Source organism: Myotis brandtii, unplaced genomic scaffold (assembly GCF_000412655.1).
Source record: "Myotis brandtii unplaced genomic scaffold, ASM41265v1 scaffold963, whole genome shotgun sequence".
Taxonomy (NCBI): domain Eukaryota; kingdom Metazoa; phylum Chordata; class Mammalia; order Chiroptera; family Vespertilionidae; genus Myotis; species Myotis brandtii.
Window position 1 is genome coordinate 406,676 of NW_005371986.1, and position 24,978 is coordinate 431,653.

The window sequence follows — 24,978 nt, forward strand, 5'->3', positions numbered from 1 at the left end:
AGAAAGAAACAACAATGGAGCTGTTATCTGTTAAAAGTGTGGGCACAAACAGGCAGTCGGACATTCCCTGAGGTGTCTCAGATTGGAGAGGGTGCAGGCCAGACTGAGGGCCCCACCCCCACCCCAGTGCACGAATTTCGTGCACCGGGCTACTAGTATATATATATATAGCAAGATGTCCACCCTGATGTTCCTTACCAGCTACATGCTGTTTTGTTCTTGGATATAGGATTTATTTCGGCTGGCCCCTGAGTGGGAAGTTTGATTGTTTTCTGCTTCCTGTTAGTATTGACTGTTAGTATTTCAGTTAACGTTTGTGTCCTGTTATCTGCGTGAACATAACTTGGATTAAGGGCCAGCAGTTTGTCACTGGGGATCAAGGTGACAAACTTGCTGCTGAGAGCCCCTCTTCCCGTCAGTGCTTAGGCTTTAAAGTCGAGGGGGTTGAGCAGTTTTATTATTTCACTCGGTTTCTAAAAACAGAACTTGTCTCTGTCAGTGGGCATCCCTGTTTGAGTATTCTTTAAGTGACTTAGCTAAAATCAGTTCCCCAAAACCAGTCACCTGTTGAGCAGCCGGCCGTTGGCCCGGCTCTGCTGGTGAAATCCTTGACTCATGCTCGCTCCTGCACGCTGAGGCTTGTCGTGACAACAGAATCAATTCAAGAGCCTCGATCCAGAAACAGCCCCCCAGTCTGTCTTTCTCTGGGCTTTCTCCCCACTCTGTGTGAAAGTGCCCCATTCCCTCCTGAGTCTGGAACTCGTTTCACTCGCCAGGACACAGCATCGTTCTGTCTCTTCCATGGGCAGTTTTTTGTCTGTACACTAACTTTTCTGAGCACACATTCCTGTGTGACAACTTTGAGCAGTTTGGGGGGCACCCCTGACTGGGCCCAGAATGTGTCATGCTCTGTGGTTGGCAGGTTTGCCCTAAACAGTAGTGACAAGTGCTGAGCGCTTGCTTCGTGTGTGCTCATTCAGTCTCCACACGGACCGTAGAAGGTGGGTGGTATTAATTCCTCATTTTAAATAGGAGAAAACTGATATAAACTGAGGTGTAGAGAGATCAGTGACTTTCTAGAGGCACAGAGCTGGTGAATGGACAGTAAAACCACTCAGACCAGTCAAGTCCCTCAAGTCTGGTTTCCAGTGCATGTCCCAAGCGACAGGGAGGTGAAATCAGCAGTCACCTTGCTGAGCTGGGAGGGTGACGACTAAAGCAAGAATTGGGGGAAGACCTTCATCATCAGTTTTTTATTATTACCCACAACTGAATTAACTATATCTTAAGCCAGATAAGCATGTGAATTAGTTTCCTATTGCTGCTGTAACAAATTACCTCAAACTTAATGACTTAAAGGATACAACCTGATTATCTTATTCTGTAGGAGTCTAAGGTAGGTGTCACTGACTAGATGTCAGCAGAGCTGCATTCCTTTCTGGAGGCTCTGAGGGAGAATGTTCCCTTGCTCTTTGCCACCTGCATTCCTTGGCTTGTGGCCCCTTCCATCTTCAATGCCATGGTGGGTTGAGTCCTTCTTGCATCTCATGACTCTGACATTGACTCTTCTGCCTCCTTCTTCCAAGTGTATGGACTTTTGTGATGGCATTGAGCCCATTCAGTTAATCCAGGATAGTTTTTCCATTTTATTGTCAGCTGGCTAGCAACCTTAATTCCATCTGTATCCTTAGTTCCCCTTTGCTCTGTAAAATAGCATATTCACAGGTTCTGAGCATTAGGATGTAGATGTTTTCGGGGGCGCGGGAATGCACTCCGCCTGCCACCACATGCCGCTTTGCCCCTTTCACAAGTCAGTAGGGCAGCCGCCACTCTGAACTCTCTTGTCCTTGGTCTGGGTTGCTTCCAAGGAGTGTGGCCCTTCTCATTCTTGTCAGCCACAGCTGGAACACAGCCTCCCGCCAGGTCCAGCCAGTTTGACATTGCCTGAGGCTGAGGCGCACTGAACCATGGGCTCAGGAATAGATTTCAGTTCTGTCTCTTGATGGAAGGAAGAACAGATTCCCTCAAGGGCCCCCTTATCAGGAAAAGGTGCCACCCAGGCACTGTTGCAGACATAGTTTCTTCCTCCTGGAAACTGTCTTCCATTGACCTACTCCAAATGCTTGCTTCTGCTACACCTGCCTCCATCTCTGATGTGATTTGAGTGAATACTGTGTGCTAGATGCTTGGTCATTCTCAAGGCAATAGTAGCAATAGCTCTTTGCACCAATGATTACTGACCCCTAAATGCAAATACCTGCCATCTAAAATAGAGATGTTATTACATCAGAGTCTCTTGGGATGTAACTGCTGGAGGGTTCAGTGCAGGTGTTGTTATTAAATGCCTTATGAAGAAAGAACAGAAACCAGACACATTTAGTAACAAGATCAAATCAGGCATAAAATGACGTTTCTCATGTATTCTCCATATCACTGAGAACACTCAAGATGAGAGCGGCCCTAACCGGTTTGGCTCAGCGGATAGAGCGTCGGCCTGCGCACTCAAAGGTCCCAGGTTCGATTCCGGTCAAGGGCATGTACCTTGGTTGCGGGCACATCCCCAGTGGGGAGTGTGCAGGAGGCATCTCATCGGTGTTTCTCTCTCATCGGTGTTTCTAAACTATCTATCCCTCTCCCTTCCTCTCTGTAAAAAATCAATAAAATATATTAAAAAAAAAAAAGATGAGAGCGAACCATGCGACTGGAAGAGCTGTTTGGGCTGGAAATTGGCAGTCAACGGGCAGGTCCCCTGTTAGTACAGGCTCCATCAGGTGGCTGTCCCCACTGTGTGGGACCTACCTGATAAGTTTACTTCTGGCATTTTGCTCCGTTTTTAAAACTCTCATTTCGCTAATTAAAAACTCTCAGAAAGCCGTAGCCGTTTGGGCTCAGTGGACAGAGCGTCAGCCTGCGGACTGAAGGGTCCCGGGTTTGATTCCGGTTAGGGGCACATGCCCAGGTTGTGGGCTCGGTCCCCAGTAGGGGGTGTGCAGGAGGCAGCCAATCAGTGATTCTCTCTCATCATTAGTGTTTCTATCTCTTCCTCTCCCTAATCAATAAAAATATATTTAAAAAAAAACAAACCCTAAGAAAGCATCAGAACTCTTAAAATTTCTCTCATTTGCACTCTAGCATTTTTCCTTTGGGTGATGTCATCCCTCACCACACCTGTGACTAGGAGCCCCATTGCTCAGTGTTACTCATCACTGATCGTGTCTCGTCATTTTATACTGTACAGGAGTATTGCCGTTTATAGTGATTTAACTTAAGCCTTTCACTGAATGTGTTGTCACTTAAGTCAGTCACACAAAGCCCCACAAATAAGTGGGCAGGCTATGTAAAGAGATCTTATCTCTACCTTCCTTCCTGGATCAGTCCCAAAACCATGATAAATACTGATTTTAAAGTCTCTGTTTCTTCCTGGGGTTGCCTGCTTCACTTGCCCCTTTCAAGGTGGGGTGTTCTGATATCCCCCTCCTCAGCCACAGTTTGTCCTTGGTACTGGCTTCCGATTCTGTCTCTAGCCCAGACCTCATTTCTGAGCTGCTGTGGGATATCTGGCCTTCATGGTTGACTTAATCCTCATAAAGTCCTTATAAGTGGGTGGCTAAACACTATATTTTATGATTGCCATGTCTTCTTGACTCTCCATTTTCCAATTTGCTATAAGCTGTATCGCTAGCAGTTGGGGAGCTTTGTGTAAAGAGAAAAATGTAAAATGTTCCACTTGAGAGAATTAAAACAGGAGTCAATAAGTATCACATATTTACAGCATAACATGAAGCATGAATAACACATGTTATATCTTAAGGTAAAAGTTCAGAACAAAGAGAGGAGTGACTAGGTGAAGAAGGGGTGGAGATAGAGGAGAGGACAGAGGTAGATGAGATGACGGTGTTATCAGTTGGGTGTCGAGTGGCGTATAGCAACTGAAGGTTTTAATCACGGTTGTTAGTAGAGATGTTACTAATACTTGACTCGTTGAAGGCTGGCGCCAAGCCAGAGCTGGAGTATGTGGCACCATGTTATTGGTCGGTTTTACAAAAAGAGAAAAACCCCTGATTGCACGGGCTGGAGCAATCACTTGACCTTTTGTTCAACCCATCTGGAATTTCTTCGGGGTTAAGTTAGCTTTTCCCTTAAACCACTGACAGTGCTTCTCTCTCATCATGGATGGTTCTGTCTCTCCCTTTCCCCTCCCCTCCGAAATCAATCAAAAAATATATTAAATAGAACACTGACAGGTCTTCTTCATTCCTCCCCCGCACTGAGGCCTCATCTTTGAGCGAGGTGGCTTTGGGCTACTAGTGTCAGGGTTCAGTAAATGACAGTCAACTGCAAGATGAAGGCTTTTAATGGACCTGAAACTAACAAAGCAACTGTTTTTTCAAAAAGGACATTTTTAAGGACAACAGGGAAATTTGCATATGGTCTATGTATGAGCTGATACTGCGGAATTAATGTTATTTTTATTAATGTGGTCATGACATGGCAGTGGAAATAGTCCACGTATTTTGGTCCATCTGAAGTAGGGGTGCATGACAAAAGCCTGGGATTTGCCACCAGGGAAATGCTAACAGATAAAGCATATTTGACCAAATTTTGGAAATTATTGAATCGAGGTGATGGATATCAATGGGGCTCAGTATTCGGTCCTCTACATTGACAGTGATTGGGAATATTCACGGTGACTTCTTAAGTGTTTGATCTGCCCTCCTGAGCCCAGAGTTGAGCTGTATCTGCAAAACAGTGTGCTTATCCTGTCACAGCCACCAGATCATAGGCATCTGTTGGAAAGTACGCTGCCACCAACCCAGAGCCAGGGAAGCCAAATACCATCCTGAAGCTGCGTTTTTACCATTTGCCTTCAGCTTATCCAGAGCTATTGACTCTGGAGTGAGGACCAAGATGTTGCTCTATATAGAGTTGATTTCACCAGCCCCAGAGAATGGAGAGATGGCCTTTTTTTTTTTTTTTAAATATATTTTTATTGATTTTTTACAGAGAGGAAGGGAGAGGGATAGAGAGTTAGAAACATCGATGAGAGAGAAACATCGATCAGCTGCCTCCTACACATCTCCTACTGGGGATGTGCCCGCAACCCAGGTACATGCCCTTGACCGGAATCGAACCCGGGACCTTTCAGTCCACAGGCCGATGCTCTATCCACTGAGCCAAACCAGTTTCGGTGAGATGGCCTTTTTTTAAAAATTATTTTTAATGTGTTTTTATTGACTTCCTTTTATTATTGTTAAGAAATCTTTATTGTTGAAAGTATTACATATGTTCCCTTTTTTCTCCCATTGACCCCTTATAGCCCACCCAGGCTCCCCGCCCCAGCCCTTCATCCTATTGTTTGTGTCCGTGGGTTATGTATATATGCATCTAAGTTCTTTGGTTGATCTCTTCCCACACATCCCCGCCTTCCCTCTGAAATTCAACAGTCTGTTCCATGCTTCTGTGTCTCTGGATTCATTTTGTTAATCAGTTTATTTTGTTCATTAGATTCCACATATGAGTGAGATCATGTGATACTTAGCTTTCTCTGACTGGCTTATTTTGCTTAGCATAATACTCTCCAGGTCCCTCCATGGTGTAAATGTACTACAGCTTTTTTATCCACTCATCTACTTGATAGGCACTTGGGCTGTTTACAGATCTTAGCTATTATAAAATGGGTTGCTATGAACATGGGGTGCATACTTTCTTTCTGATTAGTGTTTTGGGTTTCTTAGGATATACTATCCCTAGAAGTGGGATCACTGGGTCAAATGGCAGTCCCATATTTAATTTTTTTTTCTTTTTAAATCTTTATTATTGAGAGTATTACAGGACCCTACTATCCTGTTTATAGGTAAGATCTTTGGTTATCTCTTCCACACCCACTCCCTCTTTCCTCTGAGATTCATCAGTCCATTCCATGCTTCTGTGCCTCTGATTATATTTTATTCACCAGTTTATTTCGTTCATTAGATTTATTGTTCATTTTGATTTTTAGATTAGATTGTTGATAGATAAAATATATGAACAATATATTTTCTTCCTCCTTCCTTCCCCCCCCCCCCCCCCCCCTTTCCTCCCCCCTCCTCTTTTTTTTTTTTTTTGCTGAAGCTGCATGGAGAATGGTCCTGGGCGTGGAAAGGACATTAAGTTGCACTGTTGGCGTTTGCAGGGCTCTGTGTGGTTTCGCTGACCTCTGACTTTTTATATTGGTGCAATTCCGTACTGTGCTACTCACTTTGGGTCCTGCTGTGTGTGGATATAAGAGGTTCTGGCATAATTAAACCCCCAGGCCAGGCTGTGGGACCAGCTGCAGCTACAGTGGAGAGCTGCTGTGCAGGAAACACCCCTATGCAGCAGGACTTGCTAGTGGGGCTTTGGTGCTCACTGAGTCTGCCTCTCGGGTGTGTCGCATGTGGGTGTGTAGAGTTGTAATCTACTGTGGTCTAAGGCTGTCCACTGGGTGCCACTGCCTGGGGCCACCCAGCAGGAACTACAGAGAGATCTGCTATCTGTATTGGGCTTAGAGATGCCCAGGAAAGGCCTGACCAGGCCAGCTGTGGGACAAGGTGGGCTGGTGCTAATGCTGGGTCTTGGGCCTTTTGTTGATAGCTTTGACACCAGCTGCTGCTTGTTTGAGAGATTTGTTTGGGAGATTTTAGCAAAGTCTGAAGCCTGAGCCAGGACAGGCCATTGATTTGGAAAAGCAGCTGCAAATTGGTTGGGGTCTCAGGGAATCCCCAAGGCAGAGCAAACAGTGTGCTGACTGAGACTCAGTTACGGCTGCCAGTCAGCCCTGTGAGAGGGGAGGTCCCAGCACAGGAACAGTGACCACTGTGAGCACCCCTGTCTGGGAAAGAGCCGCCCCCGAGTTCCTGCCACCATGCCAGACAATCCAGTTCCTCCCCATGTATCTGGTTCCCCAGCGCTGGAGCTTGGAAGAAGTGGGACCCTGTAAGTGTGTGCACGAGCCCTTTAAGGGGAACCCCTGGGATCCCAGCAGTCTCCTTGTCACTTAGCCACAATCCCCCTGCTTTTTACAGCCTGTAGTTGCGTGGACTTCTCTTCCCAGCTCTGGAACCCTAGGCTGGGACCCCTTGCTCCTCACTGGCAGCCTCCATAGAGACATCTCCCTCCCAATTAAAAAAACACAACGGCACACGTGGCTGTCGAACCAGCCCGTTCCGCCGCTCCTACCAGTCTCGGTGCTTTCTTCATTTCTCTAGTTGTAGGACTTCTGTTCAGCCACCTTTCGGACAGTTCTGCATGGTGGTTGCTCTGTATTTTAGTTGTCATGTTGCTGTGGTTGCGGGAGGCTGCGAGTATGGGTGTTTACCTATGCAGCCATCTTGGTTCGCTCTTCATTTATTTTCTTGTTCTTAAAGCAAATGTGCTCTCTGGGGCATCTGTCCCATTTTTCATTTTTTTAAGAAACTCCATACTGTTTTTTTTATAATGGCTGCACTAATCTGCATTCCCACCAGCAGTGTACTAGGGTTCCCTTTTCTTTACAACTTTGCCAGTACTTGTCATTTGTTGATGGTAACCATTCTGACAGGTGTTTTAATTTGTCGTTTTAATTTGCATCTCTCTGATGATCAATGACTTTGAGGATTTTTTTATATGTCTCTTGGCCATCTGTATGTCCACTTTTGAGAAGTGTCTATTTAGGTCCTTTGCCCATTTTTTAATTGGATTGTCTGTCTTCCTTTAGTTAAGTTGAATGAGTTTCTTTTATATTTTGGATATTAACCTTTATCAGATGTATAATTGGCTAATATGTTCTCCCATACAGTAGGCTCCCTGTTTATTTTGTTGATAGTTTCTTTTTGCTGTGCAGAAAATTTTTATTTTGATGTAATCCCATTTGTTTATTTTCTCCTTAGTTTCTTTTGCCCTAAGAGATGTATCCATAAACACATTGCTATGAGAAATGTCAGAGACTTTGCTGCTATGGCTTCTCCTAGGGCTTTTATTGTTTCACGTCTTACATTTAAGTTATCCATTTTAAGTTTATTCTAGTGTATGTTATAAGTTGGTGGTCTAGTTTCATATTTTTGCATGTACCAGTCCAATTTTCCCAGCGCCATTTACTGAAGAGACTGTCTTGACTCCATTGTATGCTCTTCATTCCTTTATCAAATATTAATTGAATGTAATGGCTTGGGTCGATTTCTGGGGTGTCTGTTCTGTTCCATTGATCTATATATCTGTTCTTGTTCCAGTAGCAGGCTGTTTTGATTACAGTGGCTTAGTAATATAACTTGATATCTGGTATTGTGATCCCTCCAACTTGGTTTTTTCTTAAGATTGCTATGGCTATTTCGGGATTTTTGGTTCCATATAAGTTTTTGGAGTATTTATTTTAGATCTGTGAAATATGCCATTGGTAATTTAATAGGGATTGCATTGAATCTATAGATTGCTTTGGGTGGTATGGACATTTTAATGATGTTAATTCTATCAATCCATGAACATGGTATAGTCTTCCATTTCTTTATATCTTCCTCTATCTCTTTTTTCAATGTCCTGTAGTTTTCAGAGTACAAGTCTTTTTGGTTGCTATAGTAAATAGGGTTGTTTGTTTTCTTTCTCTTTCTGAGAATTCATTATTGATATAAAAAAATGCCATTGATTTCTGAGTGTTAACTTTGTATCCTGCTACATTGCCAAAATCATTTTATTAAATCTAGTATTTTTTTGGTGGAGTCTTTAGGGTGTCAATATCATGTCATCTACAAATAATGAGAGTTTTAATTTCTTCTGTCTAATATGGATGCCATTTATGTTTTCTTCTTGTCTGACCGCTTTTTCTAGCATTTCCGGTGTTATGTTGAATAAGAGTGGTGAAAGGGGGTACCCCTGTCTTGTTCCTATTCTTAGTAGAAATGGTTTTAATTTTTGCCCATTGAGTATGATGTTGGCTGTAGGTTTGTCATATATAGCCTTTATTTATTATGTTGAGGTATGATCCCTCTATTCCCAGCTGTCCTGTTTTTTAATTTTTTTTTTCCTTTTTGGTTCTTTGATTGAGTGATTTTTTTTCTACCCTGTCTTCTAATTCACTGATCCAATCCTCGGTTCCCCTAATCTGCTGTGTGTTCCTCCCCACTGTGTTCCTTATTAGTGTTATGTTATTCTTCATAGTTACTGTATTTTTTCTCATGCTGTTGAGCATCTTTGCCATCATTATTCTGAACTGTATGTCTGATAAATTTCTTATTTCCATTTCATTTAGCTTTTCTTCTGGAGAATTCTCTTTGTTCTTTCATTTGGGGCTTGTTTGAGGGGCTGCCTATTTGGGTTTGTGTCTGTGTATTAGATAGATCTACTATGCCTCCCAAGCTGTAATGTAAGACAGTGTCAGATGCTGTTTCTAACTGCCCCTGAGTACCCTGTTTGCAGCTATCAGCAATCCACAGCTTGTGGTTCCCTATGTTGGGGCTGGGTGCCTTTGGAAAGGACCAAGATGTGCACCAAGATCTGCTTTTCCTAGCCCTGGGCCCAAATTAGATCAGGCAAAGACTCAAAGCCTGCAGAGTTCCATGTCTGCCTGCATTCTGATTGTATTCAGTCTTGATTAGCCTCTGGCTATAGACCACACTGTGGGGTAAGAGGTTTTCCAACAGGATGGGGCAATTACTTCTGCCTGCAGGTGGATTGTTATTCTTAGTCTCTTAATGGGTCTTAGAAACTCCACAGGAAGGGGGGTAAGGGGTTTTCCCAATAGAGTGGGGCAACTGTCTTTTCCCAAGCAAAACCACCTAGATCCCAAAGGTCCACTGGAGAAAGATGTCCTCTCTTCAGCGTGAGGGAATGACTCAGCACAGCACATGAAACCAGGGTGTCTGCCTTCTGATGTCTAACCCTAGAGCCCCCAACCCTGGCTTCTGCTCACACAACTCCAGTCCACTCTGCCAAGGTGAGTGGCTGCCCCCAAAATTTTGTGCATTGGCTCTTTATGAGTGTGCCAGCATTTCCAGTCATCTATTGCTGGCAGACAGCAGTCCTGCTGCTTTTTATAGCCAGATGTTATGTGAGCAACTTTCTCAGGTCTAGTGCTCTGTGAAAGGGAGCCCAGCTTGTGCTGTAGGCCCCAGAGTTCTCAGTGGGAACCCCCACAGCTGCTGTCTATGGGAGCCCCGCCAACCCTCCTTTTGTGCCTCCACACTTCCTATCAGTCTCTGTTTGGTCTCTGCTTTCTTTCTTTTCTTTTTTTTCTAAATATATTTTTATTGATTTCAGAGAGGAAGGGAGAGGGAGAGAGAGTCAGAAACATCAATGATGAGATAGAATAGTTGATTGGCTGCCTCCTGCATGCCCCACAGTAGGGATCAAGCCCGCAACCCAGGCATGTGCCCTTGACCAGAATCAAACCTGGGACCCTTCAGTCCACAGGCCAATGCTCCATCTACTGAGCCAAACCAGCGAGGACCAGTCTACACTTTCTGTCCTTGGTTATCAGGGTTCTCTCCAGATTTTCTGTATTTTTGTTGTAATTCCAGTTTGGTCCTGGGAGTGTGTCAGTGTAGCTTCCACTTATGTTGCCACCGTTTTTGGAATCCACTGTTTTTATTGATTTGAGAGAGGGAAGGAGAGAGAGAGAGAAAGACACATCACTGTGATAGAGAAACATCGATTGTTTGCCTCCCATATGCACCCTGACTGGGAATGGAATCCAAAACTTTTTGGTGCAGGGGAGGACACTCAACCAACGGAGCCACCTGGCCAAGGAAAGTTGGCCTTCTTTGAAACAAAACCTTCTCACTTTGTTTTGTAGGACCACCATGAGGCCTCAGACCTTCTATGATGGGAGTCACTCCTGTGCCAGAGGAGTGTGCCACATCCCAATGGCTGAGCCGTTCTGCCCCAAAACGAGAGAGGTTTGTAATCTGTCTGGAAAGTACACTAAAATAAATTGTAAGGGCTTGGGTTGGCATTTAGAGTTAGGTTAATGTATACTAATAAAAGGGTAATATGCTAATTTGACTGGATGTCTTCTGGATGACCATCCGGACATCCTGACAAAGCCGGGCCCAGGTGAAGCCGCCTGCCCCTGCAGCCAGCCAGACGGAGGGAAGTCCGGGTCCCGGGTGACTGCAGACGGCTGGAGGAAGAAATCCTGGGTCCCGGGTGCAGGGCCAAGGCAGAGGCGGTTAGGGGCAATCAGGCAGGCAGGCAGGTGAGTGGTTAGGAGCCAGCAGTCTCTGATTGCGAGAGGCATTCCGGACATCCCCCGAGGGTTCCCGGATTGGAGAGGGTGCAGGCCAGGCTGAGGGGACACCCCGCTCCCCCATGCACAAAATTCACTGGGCCTCACTAATAAGCACATGGTCCCTCTTTCTCTCAAGTTTACATCCTATGCGAGGTTTTTGTGAAAGTTGTTTCCCTTTGCTAATAATGCTTTCACTACTGTCAGTCATTTGTAAGCTGAATCACTCAAAGTAGCAACCTACCTTCTTTATAAGTTTTGATTTTGCTGTCAGGATACTTTTTAAATAATTTAGTGTAGACTAGCATATTAGTCAAGAGTATATAGTCTGGAACCAGCTGAATGACTAACATGTGTAGGTATTTATATTCTGTATATTAATTTAAAAATTGATCTCACTAGCTAGTACATCACTGACAATGCTTCTAATCTGTTGTGTTGCACCTGAATTCCAAACCTGGAATATATGAAAAATACCATGCATGGAGCAAGAGATGGACTTTTGAATTGTGATAGCCATTTTTATTCTCTGAGGGCTAAGGCCTGATGCCGACTTCTGTGGGGCTGCCCGCTTTGTTCGGAGATTTTACTCTAATCCCAGAGAGAAGGCTGGAGAGTAATGGCCAAACTCAGCTCAAACGTAAATGATGACAACCTGACAATGTATAGAACAGCAATGATAATAATTTGATTCATAAATGCAGTTACCAGTCATTGGACGTTTCTATACTAATATACATTTCTAGGTATTAACTCTTTTACCCCCCACACAGTCCTACAATGTATATGTGATTATTACCTTCATTTTACAAATGAGAAAACTGAAGCTTGGAGGTGTTAAGTAACTTTTCCAATGACACACAGCTATTATGCTGAAGAGCAGAGAAAGTAAACTAATTTTAACACCTGCATATGCAAAGCAGCTTTTATATTCACCCCTGCATAACCATGTAAAACCAGTTGCCATGTAGTCAACGGCATCTTAACCTCACCCTACTCTAAAAAAACCCACAAACAACAAAATCTAGAATGCACGGTAAGGGTTTGCGGGGAGCCATTTGAGGTGTACCACTGTACATTCTCTCTGAGTTCTGTGAAAATACATGTTTTACTTGTTTAAAATAAGTGGCAGGTTCAGTGTGTATGTATGTATTTAAATGGATATGTTTCTGGGTAGTTATCAGCAGAATATATCAGAATGCTGCCAGTCTTCCCTCTGAAACATGGATCTACCCACACAATAAATTTGCTCTCCAGCAGAAACTAGATGTGTGTAAAATTCTTGTCCATTTCGCCCTAGCTGGTTTGGCTCGGTGGATTGAGTGTCAGCCTGCGGACCCAAAGGTCCCAAGTTTGATTCCAGTCAAGGGCACATGCCTGGGTTGCAGGCTCGGTCCAACATGCAGGAGGCAGCCAATCAATGATTCCCTCTGATCATTGATGTTTCTATCTCTCTTTTCTTCTCCCTTCCTCTCTGAAATAAATAATAATATTTTTAAAAAAAATTCTTGTCCATTTCAAAATGGGGGCAGTTTGGGAAGGAATACGGTAGACTAGGGAGAGAGTGTAGGAGATCGAAGATCTTTTCGAAGGCAGAAAATAGTAACGTACAGTAATATTAGGGGTAGAAGTGGGCGGTGGAAGTGCTAGTGATGCATACAGAGCACATGTAAATGTGGTGGCTGGTGGAAGTTGCCAGTAGTAGAACGTGGCCTCCCTTGTACATTTGTGTTAAAATGTGTATAAATATGTAAGGAGATGAATATGAGAATATTTATGTGCGAAAAGAGTGTTTCCCTTGGGAAGGTGAACTGCGTCATGGGGGCATGGGTGGAAGAATAATGCCATTTTGTTTCCTGCAGATGTTACCTATTCCAAAATAAGTGTCACTTCTAGTCATTTTAGGAGGTGATTTGATAGATACTCCGAGAGTTTTGACTCATGAAATGTATTTTGCCTGGTGATCTGATATTGCTAATATTTTAGAGACAAGGATGATAGATTCAGGAGTTCCATTATGATAACTTGAGACATGGAAATGAGAGCAGCTTAACCTCAGACCCAGAAATCTCTCAGCTTGACTTTTGTGTTTCTGACACCTTAGGGTGTTGGTGCAAAGTGGTGGTTCAAGCAGAGAGGCCCCAGTGCACATCCAGGAGCCTCTGGGTCCTTCTCCTCCCATCACGGCCCCCACCTCCCAGGGTGATGGCGAGGACCTCTTGCCTCAGCCGTTGGTAGCTATGATCTTCCTCCACTGATCTCTAGAAGCGCTCTAGGTTGGCTGAGACAGACAGCTCGGTTATTTGGGATTTTAAAAGACATTTAATGAAGACAGGGCAGTGCTTGTTATATAACTTTTTTTTAATCCTCACCCAAGGATATGTTTTTATTGATGGGAGAGGGAGAGGGGGAAGGAGAGACAGACAGACAGAAACATCAGTGTGAGAGAGAAACATTGATTAGTTCCCTCCCATACGTGCCTGGACTAGGGATTGAACCCACAACCTTTTTCATGTACAGGATGACACTCCAGCCAACTGAGCCACCCGACCAGGGCTGGTTATAAATTAATTTTGAAAAAAGGAGGGGAGGCATGATTTAGGCCCCTGCATTTATAACCTTTACTCTTTGGGGAAAAGCTTTGGTTACGCATAGTCTTATTTTTAGCACATATAGAATAAAGAAACATGAAGTAGCATCAACTATTCATTGTCTGTGGCTTGTCGTGGTTCTAAATTTGGAATTACCAAAGCTCTTGTTAAAATTTTTTCTCCCATTGTCATAGCATAGCATAAGTTGTTTTTTAAGGAAATGGATTAATTTACTTATGTGGTTCAGACATGAGCAGGCAAGATTTTCCCTAGATTGGAGCCTTCTATTGAGCGTGAGTCACTGCATTTTATATATATACAAATTCGTGCACAGGTGGGATCAGGCTGGGCCAGCCCGGGGGAGGGGCTGCGGGCGGTTGGTGGGCCGGCCCTTCCCCCTGGTTGAACTCCGGTCGAGGGGACAATTTGCATATTAGCTTTTTATTATATAGGATGGTATCTTAGGAAGCTTTGCCAATTATTTGGTGAACCTATAGAAGCTGCCAATACAATAAATCCTCACTTAACCTTGTCCACAGGTTCTTGGAAACTGTGTCTTTATGCAAAATGATATATAACTAAACCAATTTTACCTTAGGCTGAGATAGACAAGAGTTAAGTCCTTGTGGCATATTTCCAGTGACAGAAACATCACCAAACTTCTAAATATAAAGATCCCCAAAACTCTTCTAATATTAAACATTGAAATAAATGTGAGCTATACATACATTTAAGGAAGGTGAATGAAAACAAGTAAGATAGTTATTTTCCAGCCCATTTATTCTCGATCAGGATCATAGGTGGCCAGAGCTTATCTGAGCAGCTCAGGGCACCAGGCGGGGCCCACTCTGGACTGGATGCCCTTTCATCGCAGGGTGCACTCACAGGCACCCACACTCACGCTGGGACAATGTAGATACAACCTAAACTCACATCTTCGGGATGTAGGAGGAAACCTGAGTCCTTAGAGAAAACCCATGCAGAGATGGAGAGAGCAAACACACTCCACCCAGACAGTGGCCCATTGGGAATCGATCTTTTTTCCTCTTCAGTGTTATAATGAAACAACATTGTTCGGGGACCTGCTGTGCTTCTAATAGAAAGAAGACCAGTTTAGCATTTATATGTTTACAGTGTCTCTGACACAATTCTGTGCTGTATATCCTTAGCTCATTTAATCCTCACACTATCTCTTGAGTTATATACAGTATTATTATTCCATTTTACAGGTGAGAAAACTACGACAAAGGTTAAGTGCATTTTCAGCAGTCCTCAATTAACAGTTAAGTTTAAAAGACTAATTTTTTTCTTTTTTTAATTAGAAAGGAATGTTGAAGCACAGGCTAAGGTACATCTATCCCTGGACAGAAAATAATCAGCATGGGCCCATTCTGTTTTTACTGTATGTCCTTGCAGAGGCAACAGGCAAAAGAGATTATAGAGTAATTACTTTCTAACTAAAAAAAAAAAAAAGCTTTTACAGAAGTCTGCAGACTTTTCACAAAAGAGCAAAGAGAATGAATTTCTCAGGAGCCTAGAAACGGTTGTCCGCACATCTCTCTGAGAAGATGTGATGAGGGGCGCCACCTGCGCTGAGCCTGGAGATTAAAAGCTCCGTCTCAAGTCCTTGCTCACACCCCAGCTTTGTTGCTTCAAGCTGTGAAGAAGTACATGCGATGAAAACTTGTAAACACATTCCTGGTGCGTAGGAAAAGCTCACTGTAGCTGTGAGCTGTATGTGCAGGGGCGGGGGACACAGGATGTGCGCGTGGTTGAGGGTCTGGGAAACTGTGACGCTCCCAGGTTCTCTCTGAGGGTCGGCAGCTACTAGGTTTTTATAATAAAGATCTTTAACTACTCAACCTTTTACATTTCAGGGGAAAATAAAATAGTAAGCTGGACTTAGGTGTGCATGTTTTGCGTTTGTGGTTCCTTCTCTTCTAGGTCCTGACAGAGACTGCTAAGAAGCTAGGACTCCGGTACCACTCCAAAGGGACCATGCTCACGATTGAAGGACCACGCTTTAGTTCACGGGCAGAGAGCATCATGTTTCGCACCTGGGGGGCAGATGTTATCAACATGACCACAGTTCCAGAGGTGGTTCTTGCTAAGGAGGCTGGACTTTGCTATGCAAGTATCGCCATGGCAACAGATTATGATTGCTGGAAGGAGCACGAGGAAGTGGTAGGTGGAATTCTCTCCAGAGCACGTATGGCCTGACTTGCCAGGTGCCATGAGCCCCGGTAAGAAAGGATCTTCACTATGTGTTTCTATTGCATTCTTTCCAGAAAGTACCTTTCTTCCAGGTTTTAAAGTCAACTTTTAATACATCGTCGTTAAGTATTACCAGATATTTTCTATAGTTGACTTTGGAAAGTAAGGATCAGGATCTTCAGAGCAAAGAAAAAAACACTTTTATCCAAGGATTAGCAATGAACTGTACATTGTAGGCATGCTGGGAATCATGTTGAGATTTGGGCCTTATTTTAAGGATCAAGGTCCTGGTTGTAATTTCCTTGGGCTGTGCTACTGTTTGTGCTCTTTTTTTTTTTTTTTTTTTTTAAAGGAAAAAAACTTAACTGTTTCTTAATATCTTTTTGGTAAGTGGGCTCTATTCATAGCTATCTGTTTACCCTACCGTGACTGGATACCATGCTTGGTGTGGGAGTAACCAAAACAAGTTGGTAAGGAGCCAGCATTCTGTGGTTTTCACAGAGATGGGGAGGTGGGTGGTTAGAGGTTAAGCAAAGGAATGTGAGAAAGCTCAGGTGAGATACACATATGAATCCAGTTGACTCAGCCGAGTATTTGCAGTCAGGGAAGCTTCCTTATGTGATGGGAAAGGTGGGCATGCTTGAGTAGAGAGGAGGGGAGGGAGCAAGAAGGAAGCAGAGCTGTGGAGACTGTGTTTCAGATGGGAAGTCAGTAAGAGGTTTTAGGTAATAAAAACGGCGCGGTCCGGCCAGACGGTTGAGGTCAGGCTTCCAGAACAAATACTTTCATTGTGAAAAATTGGGAACATCTCCAAAAGTAGAGAGTCTAGTATAATAAACCCCAGTGACCCATCACCCAGCCTTCCAGGTATCGGCCATGGCCCACTTTGTGTCATACATATGCCCCACCCCTTCTTTCTTCCCTGCCTTCATAAGTAAATAGTTTTTATAAAGGCCTTTTTAAAATATATCTATACTTATAATAGGGTAATATGCCAATTGGTCGGGACACTGTCATGTAATGACCAGTCAGCAGGAGGGCAGGGCAGCGAGCTACATGCAGTGGAGAGCTACGAATGGCGGTGGGCGGGGCGGACAGCTGAGGCAAGCAGCAGCAAGCTACTCACACACGAATTTGTGCACAGGGCCACTAGTGTATATATATATAGTGCATGGTGGAGTGATATTTGTGTGTGTGTGTGTGTATTGATTTTAGAGAGAGGAGGGGAGAGGGATAGAGAGATAGAAACATCGATGAGAGAGAAACATTGACTGGTTGCCTCTTGCATGTCCCCCCACCTCAGGGATCAAACCCACAACCCAGGCATGTGCCCTGCCCAGGAATCAAACCAGTGACCTCTTGGTTCATGGGTCGACACTCAACCACTGAGCCATACTAGCCTGGCTGAGGGCCTCTTTTATAAAAAATAAAATAGTAAAAAACAGCCACAGGACCATTAATGTATAAAACCTATTGATATTAATTTCTTAATATACTCAAGTATTTAGATTGTTCAATTTTTTCCTCTTGTCTCATCATTTCAACTATTCAGAGTCTCTTTTAACCTAATATTTTTCTCTCTTCATCCCTTGCATTTCACTTAAAGAAACTGGATCATTTATTTTAAAATAGAGAAAGGGACAGAACTACAGTCATATGTGTTTATTGATTTCAGAGAGGAAGGGAAAGGAAGAGATAGAAGCATCAATGATGAGAGAGAATCATTGATCAGCTGCGTCCTGCACACCTCCCACTGGGGATCAAGCATGTGCCCTGACCGGGAATTGAACCATGACCTCCTGGTTCATGGGTTGGTGCTAAACCAGTGAGCCACACTGACCAGGCCAGTCAAGGAATTTTGAAGTAAAAAAGTATAAGGGTGGCTGCTCTGAGCACATGTAGGACAGGTGACATCTTCTGCAGGGGGACCCTTCCCACCATCTCAGGGCTGCTTGTTTCACCACTCGGTTTCATGTAAAACAGGAATATTCTTGCTCTCTCTCTGTTCATTTACCTGGATTTTGGGACATAGATGAACACAGGTTCTGTGTCTTGCATGATGCCTTATCCTGACTCTTCAGTGTAATTAACCACGAGGATGCTTTTTAATGTAAGAGATTTGTAAATCCTGCTGCAGCACAATCCCTCTCATCAAAGGGAACTGCTTGGCCTCATGGTCTTAGGAAGCTGCTCCCAATGAATAGAAGACGTCAGTGTCTGCCACTCCCTGAGGACGCATTGTTGCCTGCCTGTGGCTTTCTGCTTGATCCAGGAACATATCTCCCTGCAGAGCTAACGGTGCTTTCCTTCAGTCGACCCCGTGAGGTTTGGAAAGCAGTCAGTTGGAACTACTTCAATTAAAAGTAGAGAAGCTAGGTTTGTGTAAGTGGTAAGTCATGAAGGCAAATAATGTTAAGTGCCACACGAATATATGACAGATAGCATCATCTCAGCCAGCCAGCTGTGTGTGTTGTGCTTCACACCAGATGTGCAGCCTGGCATGATCAAACGGTTTTAGAGTTGCCACGCCACCTTCAAATTCCTGTTCCTCCAATTACTTGTGATACCAAGCCTGTAATTTAACAAGTTACTCTTCTGCGGGATGGAGCCAGGGCTTCAGGGTGAGGGGCGTGAGTTGTTCAGTTACACTTCTGATCTTGCTAGATTACTGGAAGAATTGAGCCAAATGGAATGTGTAGAGCAACTAGTTGAATGCTGGCTCCTAGGAGGTTGGTCACCAGATAGTAGCAGTGATGGCAGTGGGGGTAGAAAGACTACAAAAAATTTGTGAAGGAAACTTGAGAATTGAGCTGGTCCTCCAACAGAGGGTTAGATTTGATCGTGAGGAGGTTAATAGGGAGGCATTTTGGGTGGAGCCCAATAGCAGGACCAAAGAGAACAGAAGTCAGCCTACATAGAAATACCAGTCACAGGAAGTGTAGGGACAAGAGTAAATGTAAGGTAAACCTCTTGCACGCTTTATGACCCTGCATTTCAAGGATCCACTTGAACTGTGCCCGTATGTTGGCCTGACAGGCACCCAGCTGGTCACTGCTCTGTGTTCCCACAGTAACGGGACTCCCTCCGCTGCGGTACTGATCGTTTTGTCTAACCATATCCTGGTGTTTGTGGGAGGGGTCTGGACTTTATACTCCAGGAAACTGAATGAAAGCTGTAATCGCTGTGCCCTGAATCTTGGATTTCTTCTAAGTAGAGTGAAGTGTGACAAGTACTCTTCCTCTAACCGGCCAGTGTATAGTCCACAGCTTTTTCCAGCCTTTCCTTAGGAAGCAATTTTAGTTACGTACAACAGCAGACAATACTATGGGTTTCTGTGAATCCAGCGTCAACCATTATCACATCAACTTATAGCCACTCATATTTCATCTGTACTTTGATCCATAGCTTTGTCCATCAACATGTTAGGATATATCTAACCTAGCCACCTTGTCCTTGTCACATTCCAGCCATAATGCCTTATCATTCCCAGGCAAAGTTCGAGTTTCCAGTTATCTCAGATGATTTCTTCTTCCAAGTTTTCTAAAAAGAAACCAAGTGATTTGACCTGTACTTTCCCACAGTCTGAATTGTTGAAATCATCTCCTCAGGGTAGTTTAACCAGATTCTCTGTCCTCTGTATTTTATGTAAATTAGTAGATGGATCTAGACTTGTGCAGATTCGGGTATCCTACGGAGCGTTTAGTTTTTTCATCAGAAAAGTGGGTTGTTTGTTTGGTTTGGGTTGTGTGTGTGATGTTAGCTGCCCATCCATTAATTCATTGGGAGCTGTTAAAAGAAAATAATGATATTCTGATTTCATCGTTTTTCTTTATTAGCTGGAAGACTTCTCTCGAGAAATGTTTCTTTTTGGACTGGTTGGTGATCCAGTGTAGCAACGGTTTTAGGACTGGGATCCATTCTGTGGACCTGGGGAGAGTAGCCACAGCTTTCTAGAGCTGCTAACACATCACACCTCTGGAGAGAGTTTCTTAGAAATCATGTTGCAAATGGTACTTTTCAGAGGTGTTTGTTTTCTCTAAGACCTCCCCCATGGGACCAAGACCATTTTGATAAATGCAAAACTTGGGCTGGGGTTGAAACTAGAGTCAACTGACTTCACAGATCGGGAAGGAACTTAGGGAAATGTTCCACAAAAAGCAGTGTGATTTTTTTAATTGCTGGAAACATCCTGTGCTGCTGTTTCCCTAGGTTTCGGTGGACAGGGTTTTAAAGACCCTGAAAGAAAATGCCAACAAAGCCAAAAGTTTGCTCCTCACGACCATACCTCAGATAGGTTCCATGGAATGGTCAGAAACCCTCCATAACCTGAAGGTAAGTATCCTGAGCCATCTGCAAGCAGACACTTCCACATCCTCAGCTGCCTTTCCTATTATGTGCATCTCCCCTTGGTGCATCTCCTCCTGTGTTTTATACTAGCCTGGATGTTTTCTGCAAGTTTTCATTCCATTTCCTTCCTTAGTAACCATTTGTGATATTGGGTAGTTAGAGCTGGCTGGTAATGCAAGACCATTGGAAGTTGAGGTGGGAGAGTCCGCCAGATTCTTGACATGGTTCTGCCCTGCAGCGTATCTCTTAAGTCCTACTTCAGAAGATGGATAGCACTGGCTCTTCACGTGGCCTACGTAGCCAAGGAAGTTGTTTTTTCTTTGGCAGATCCATGCAGAGTGGTTGCAGCCTTTTAAGCTAAAACTGACAGAGCAGTAACAAAATGGTGCTGAGGAATATCTGCTTACTCTTCATGTTGCATCTAACTAAGAGTCATTAATGATAAACATCGGGTGGGTTGCAGGTTGGTAACTTTTTATTTTTTTATTTTTATTGGTTTCAGAGAGGAAGAGAGAGGGAGAAAGAGATAGAAATATCAATGATGAGAGAGAATCATTGATCAGCTGCCTCCTACATGCCCCCTTCTGGGGATTGAGCCCACAACCTGGGCATGTGCCCTGACTGGCAATCAAACCGTGGCCTCCTGTTTTATAGGTTGGCGCTCAACCACTGATCCATGCCAATCAGGCGGTAACTTTTCAACTCTAGTATTAACTCCCCGAATATACAGAGTGGGGCAAAAATAGTCTTACAGTTGCTCAGTTGGAAAATAAGGAAATAATTAGTAATAGTACAAGAATAAACTCTGTGTTTTGCATACTCACAACTGTAAGCCTACTTTGTCCCACCCTGTAATTTAAACTGACTGCTACACTCAGACATGTATGATTTTTATTTGGACATGTTGTGACTCTTGATTAACCATATTAGATAAGGAGTTGCCTCAAACTGATCAGATTTTACATTCACCTAATATCCAAAGAGGGTAGCCAGTATGTTCTGAGGTCTCCTAGGACACACCTATACACTTAGGTCTTATGCCTGTAGTTGAGAAAGGATTTGAAAGGTTGATATAAGCCCTCCCTACCCCAATTACCATTGAGGAGCCCTGGAACGAGAGCCATAATTTTAGTGTGATGAGGATGCAATATGGTAGTGAATGATTGATAACCCCTGGGTGTGGGGAAGTCATGATTTATACTGTTTGCCAGTTTATGTGGTGTAAATGCTCCAGTATAGCTGACTTTAAGCTACCAACATGAAGCCACTGATAAGCTGGACAGGATACACGTAGATGGGTCTCGTAAGCTGGTGTGAGCAGGCTCCTGCACACTAGTATAACTAAGGTGCCTTTAGGACTGGCAAAGTCAAGAATATAGAATTTGTAATGTATCTTTCCTACTAGACTTTTAAGTCCATAAGGAACGAGAAACATCAGTTGGTTTCAACCTGTATACCTAGGAAATAAATGTTCTTTAATGAATAAATGATAATCCCTTTCCTCCATGAAGTATTTCATCATATCTATAATAATAAAAGCGTCATATGCTAAGTAGACTGGACAGCCAACGACCTTCTGGACGTCCTTCTGGACATAGCCACAGGGGCAGAGGCAGAGGCGGTTAGGGACAATCAGGCAGGCAGGCGAGCAGTTAGGGGTGATCAGGCAGGCAGAGTGGTTAGGGGCATTGAGGTAGGCAGGCGAGCAGTTAGGGGCGATCAGGTAGGTAGTAGAGTGGTTAGGGGCGTTGAGGTAGGCAGGCGAGCAGTTAGGGGCGATCAGGCAGGCAGGCAGGCGAGTGGTTAAGAGCCAGCGGTCCCAGATTGCAAGAGGATGCAGGCCCGGCTGAGGGAGACACCCCTGTCCCATGCACGAATTTCGTGCACCAGGCCTCTAGTCTACACTAATAAAAGACAAACATGCAAATTGACCGTACCTTTGCTATGCCTTAAGCCACGCCCACCAGCCAATCAGAGTGACTATATGCAAATTAACCCAACCAAGATGGCGGCCAGCAGCCACGGAGCTGGAGCAAGCAGGAGGCTTGCTTGCCCCAGCGATGGAGGAAGCCAAGCTTCCCGCCTGCCACAGCTGGCTCTGAGCTCCACTCAAGGCAACAAAGTTTCAGTTATAGAAGATGACTAAACCCCAGATACCTGCTTTCAGCTGGCCATGGCCACAGAGCTGGAGTGAGCAGGAGGTTTGGGTTGCGCCTGGCGATGGAGGAAGCCAAGCTTCCCGCCCCGCCTGGCTCTGAGCTCCACTACAGGCTACAAAGTTTCAATTATAGAAGGCAAATAAATCCCAGAATAAAAAAAATAAAATAAAATAAAGGAGAGGCTGGGAGCTTCCATCGCCAGGGGGCTTGGCCAGCCTGAAAACGGCCCTCAGCCCCTCACCCAGACTGGCCAGGCACCACAGTGGGAACCCCCACCCTGAAGGGGGTGTGACCAGCCTGCAAAGAGCCATTAGCCCCTCACCCAGGCTGGCCAGGCACACCAGCGGGACCCCCACCCTGATCCGGGTCACTCTTCAGGGCAAACCAGCCGGCCCTCACCCATGCACCAGGCCTCTATCCTATATAATAAAAGGGTAATATGCAAATTGACCCTAACAGCAGAATGACTGGTCACTATGACACACTGACCACCAGGGGGCAGATGCTCAATGCAGGAGCTGTCCCCTGGTCAGTGCACTCCCACAGGGGGAGCTCTGCTCAGCCACAAGCCAGGCTGATGGCTGCCAGCACAGCAGTGGTGGTGGGAGCCTCTCCCACCTCCTCAGCAGCACTAAGGATGTCCGACTGAAGCTTAGGTCTGCTCCCTGCTGGTAAGTGGACATCCCCCGAGGGCTGCCGGGCTGCCAGAGGGATGTCTGACTGCCAGGTTAGGCCCGATCCCCCAGGGAGGTGGACATCCTCCTAGGGGTCCCAGACTGCCAGAGGGCATAGGCCGGGCTGAGGACCCCACCACCACCACCACCAAGTGCACAAATTTTTGTGCACCGGGCCTCTAGTTGAAATATAAAAGCCCTTATTGAAGACAAGAGGACTAGAAAATAATAAGAATTGGAAATAATAAGAATTGGAGAATGTCAGTTTAGAAACGGTTATACTTGCCTGAGTGTAATGTGCATCTATATATATAAAAGCCTAAGTGACTGTTACGGCAGAACGACCAGCCGCTATGATGCACACTGACCACCCGGGGGTAGCCGCTCAACGCAGGAGCTGCCTCCAGTGCAGCCAGAAGCCGGTCTCATGGCTGGCAAGTGCAGCTGCCATGGTGGGAGCCTCTCCTGACTCCATGGCAGCACTACCAGGCAGTGGCAGCAGGCACAGCGGGCCAGAATGAGTGCGAGCGGTGTGGCACCCAGCCTTGATTCGGGCTCCTCCCTGGCTGCCTGCTGCTTGGTACACTGCTACATCCCCCAAGGGGTCCCGGACTGTGAGAGGAATGTCTGACTGCCATCTTAGACCTGATCCTGGTGACGTTCTCTGTAGAAGGCAGTTAGTCTGAACATCTCAGTGACTCGGGGAACTCAGGTGAGCCTGCCACTGCGCTTGACTCACCCACTCGATGGTGTTCGCAGGACAGACTGGTGGCCCAGCCTGTGTATGTGCAGCAGCTGCTGAAGCTCAAGCAGCAGAATATGCAGCAGCAGAAGGCCATCCAGCCACAAGCCGGCAGTTTGACATCCCCCGAGGGGTCCCGGACTGCAAGAGGGCACAGGCTGGGCTGAGAGACCTCCCATTCCCCCCCCCCCCCCACCCCCACCCCACCCCAGTGCACAAATTTCATGCACTTAGCCTCTAATAATGCAATAACGCATCACAAGTCAAGCATGGTTAAGCAAGCCCACCTTGACTTCTTGGAACTGTGACTCATACTGCTATTTTTTCCCTGCATCTTAAGATGTGGTGGGTTTTGGTTTTTCTCAACTGTCCCAATTTGACCGTAATCTCTTGAACTTAGATGACTTGTCAAACAATAAATTTAATATTTCCACTTCATTTATAAGTCAAAATGCCAGATGTTAGAAATCAGTGTTTTCCTCCCCTCTGAAGCTTCTGAAATTGTGTGTAAAATTGGTGTGTAGTATTCTTTTTTTTTTTTAAATATATTTTATTGATTTTTTTACAGAGAGGAAGGGAGAGAGATGGAGAGTTAGAAACATCGATGAGAAACATTGGTCAGCTGCCTCCTGCACACCTCCCACTGGGGATGTGCCTGCAACCAAGGTACATGCCCTTGACCGGAATCGAACCTGGGACCTTTCAGTCCGCAGGCTGACGCTCTATCCACTGAGCCAAACCGGTTACGGCGGTGTGTAGTATTCTATCTATACCTTTCTAAAGAGGGTGTATGTAGCTTTCATCAGATTCTCAAAGGAATATGTAACCTAAAGAGAGAAAGTGAAGAATCAAGGCCTTCGTTCTATAGCACTAAGGATCACCTTACAATTATTCCTTCTTCTCAGCTCTCTCAGCACTGAAATGTATATCATTCACTAATTAGTTTCAGAAACACTGAGTGCCCACTGTATGTCAAATCGTGGTTTGCAACGATACAATTAGACTTACTATCATGAAGAAGATCCTATTCTCTTTGGAG

The 24,978-nt window shown here is 44.8% G+C and overlaps 1 protein-coding gene across 1 annotated transcript in view; it reads left to right on the forward strand.

Annotated features, from left to right (window-relative positions):
- Nucleotides 1–24,978, forward strand: part of MTAP (methylthioadenosine phosphorylase) — a 163,158-nt gene that overhangs the window by 136,785 nt on the left and 1,395 nt on the right. The window contains exons 9-11 of the mRNA XM_014533303.1: nucleotides 10,781–10,883; nucleotides 15,748–15,987; nucleotides 20,227–20,349. Of these exons, the coding sequence (XP_014388789.1) occupies nucleotides 10,781–10,883; nucleotides 15,748–15,987; nucleotides 20,227–20,349 (466 nt within the window). The remainder of the gene's footprint in view (nucleotides 1–10,780; nucleotides 10,884–15,747; nucleotides 15,988–20,226; nucleotides 20,350–24,978) is intronic.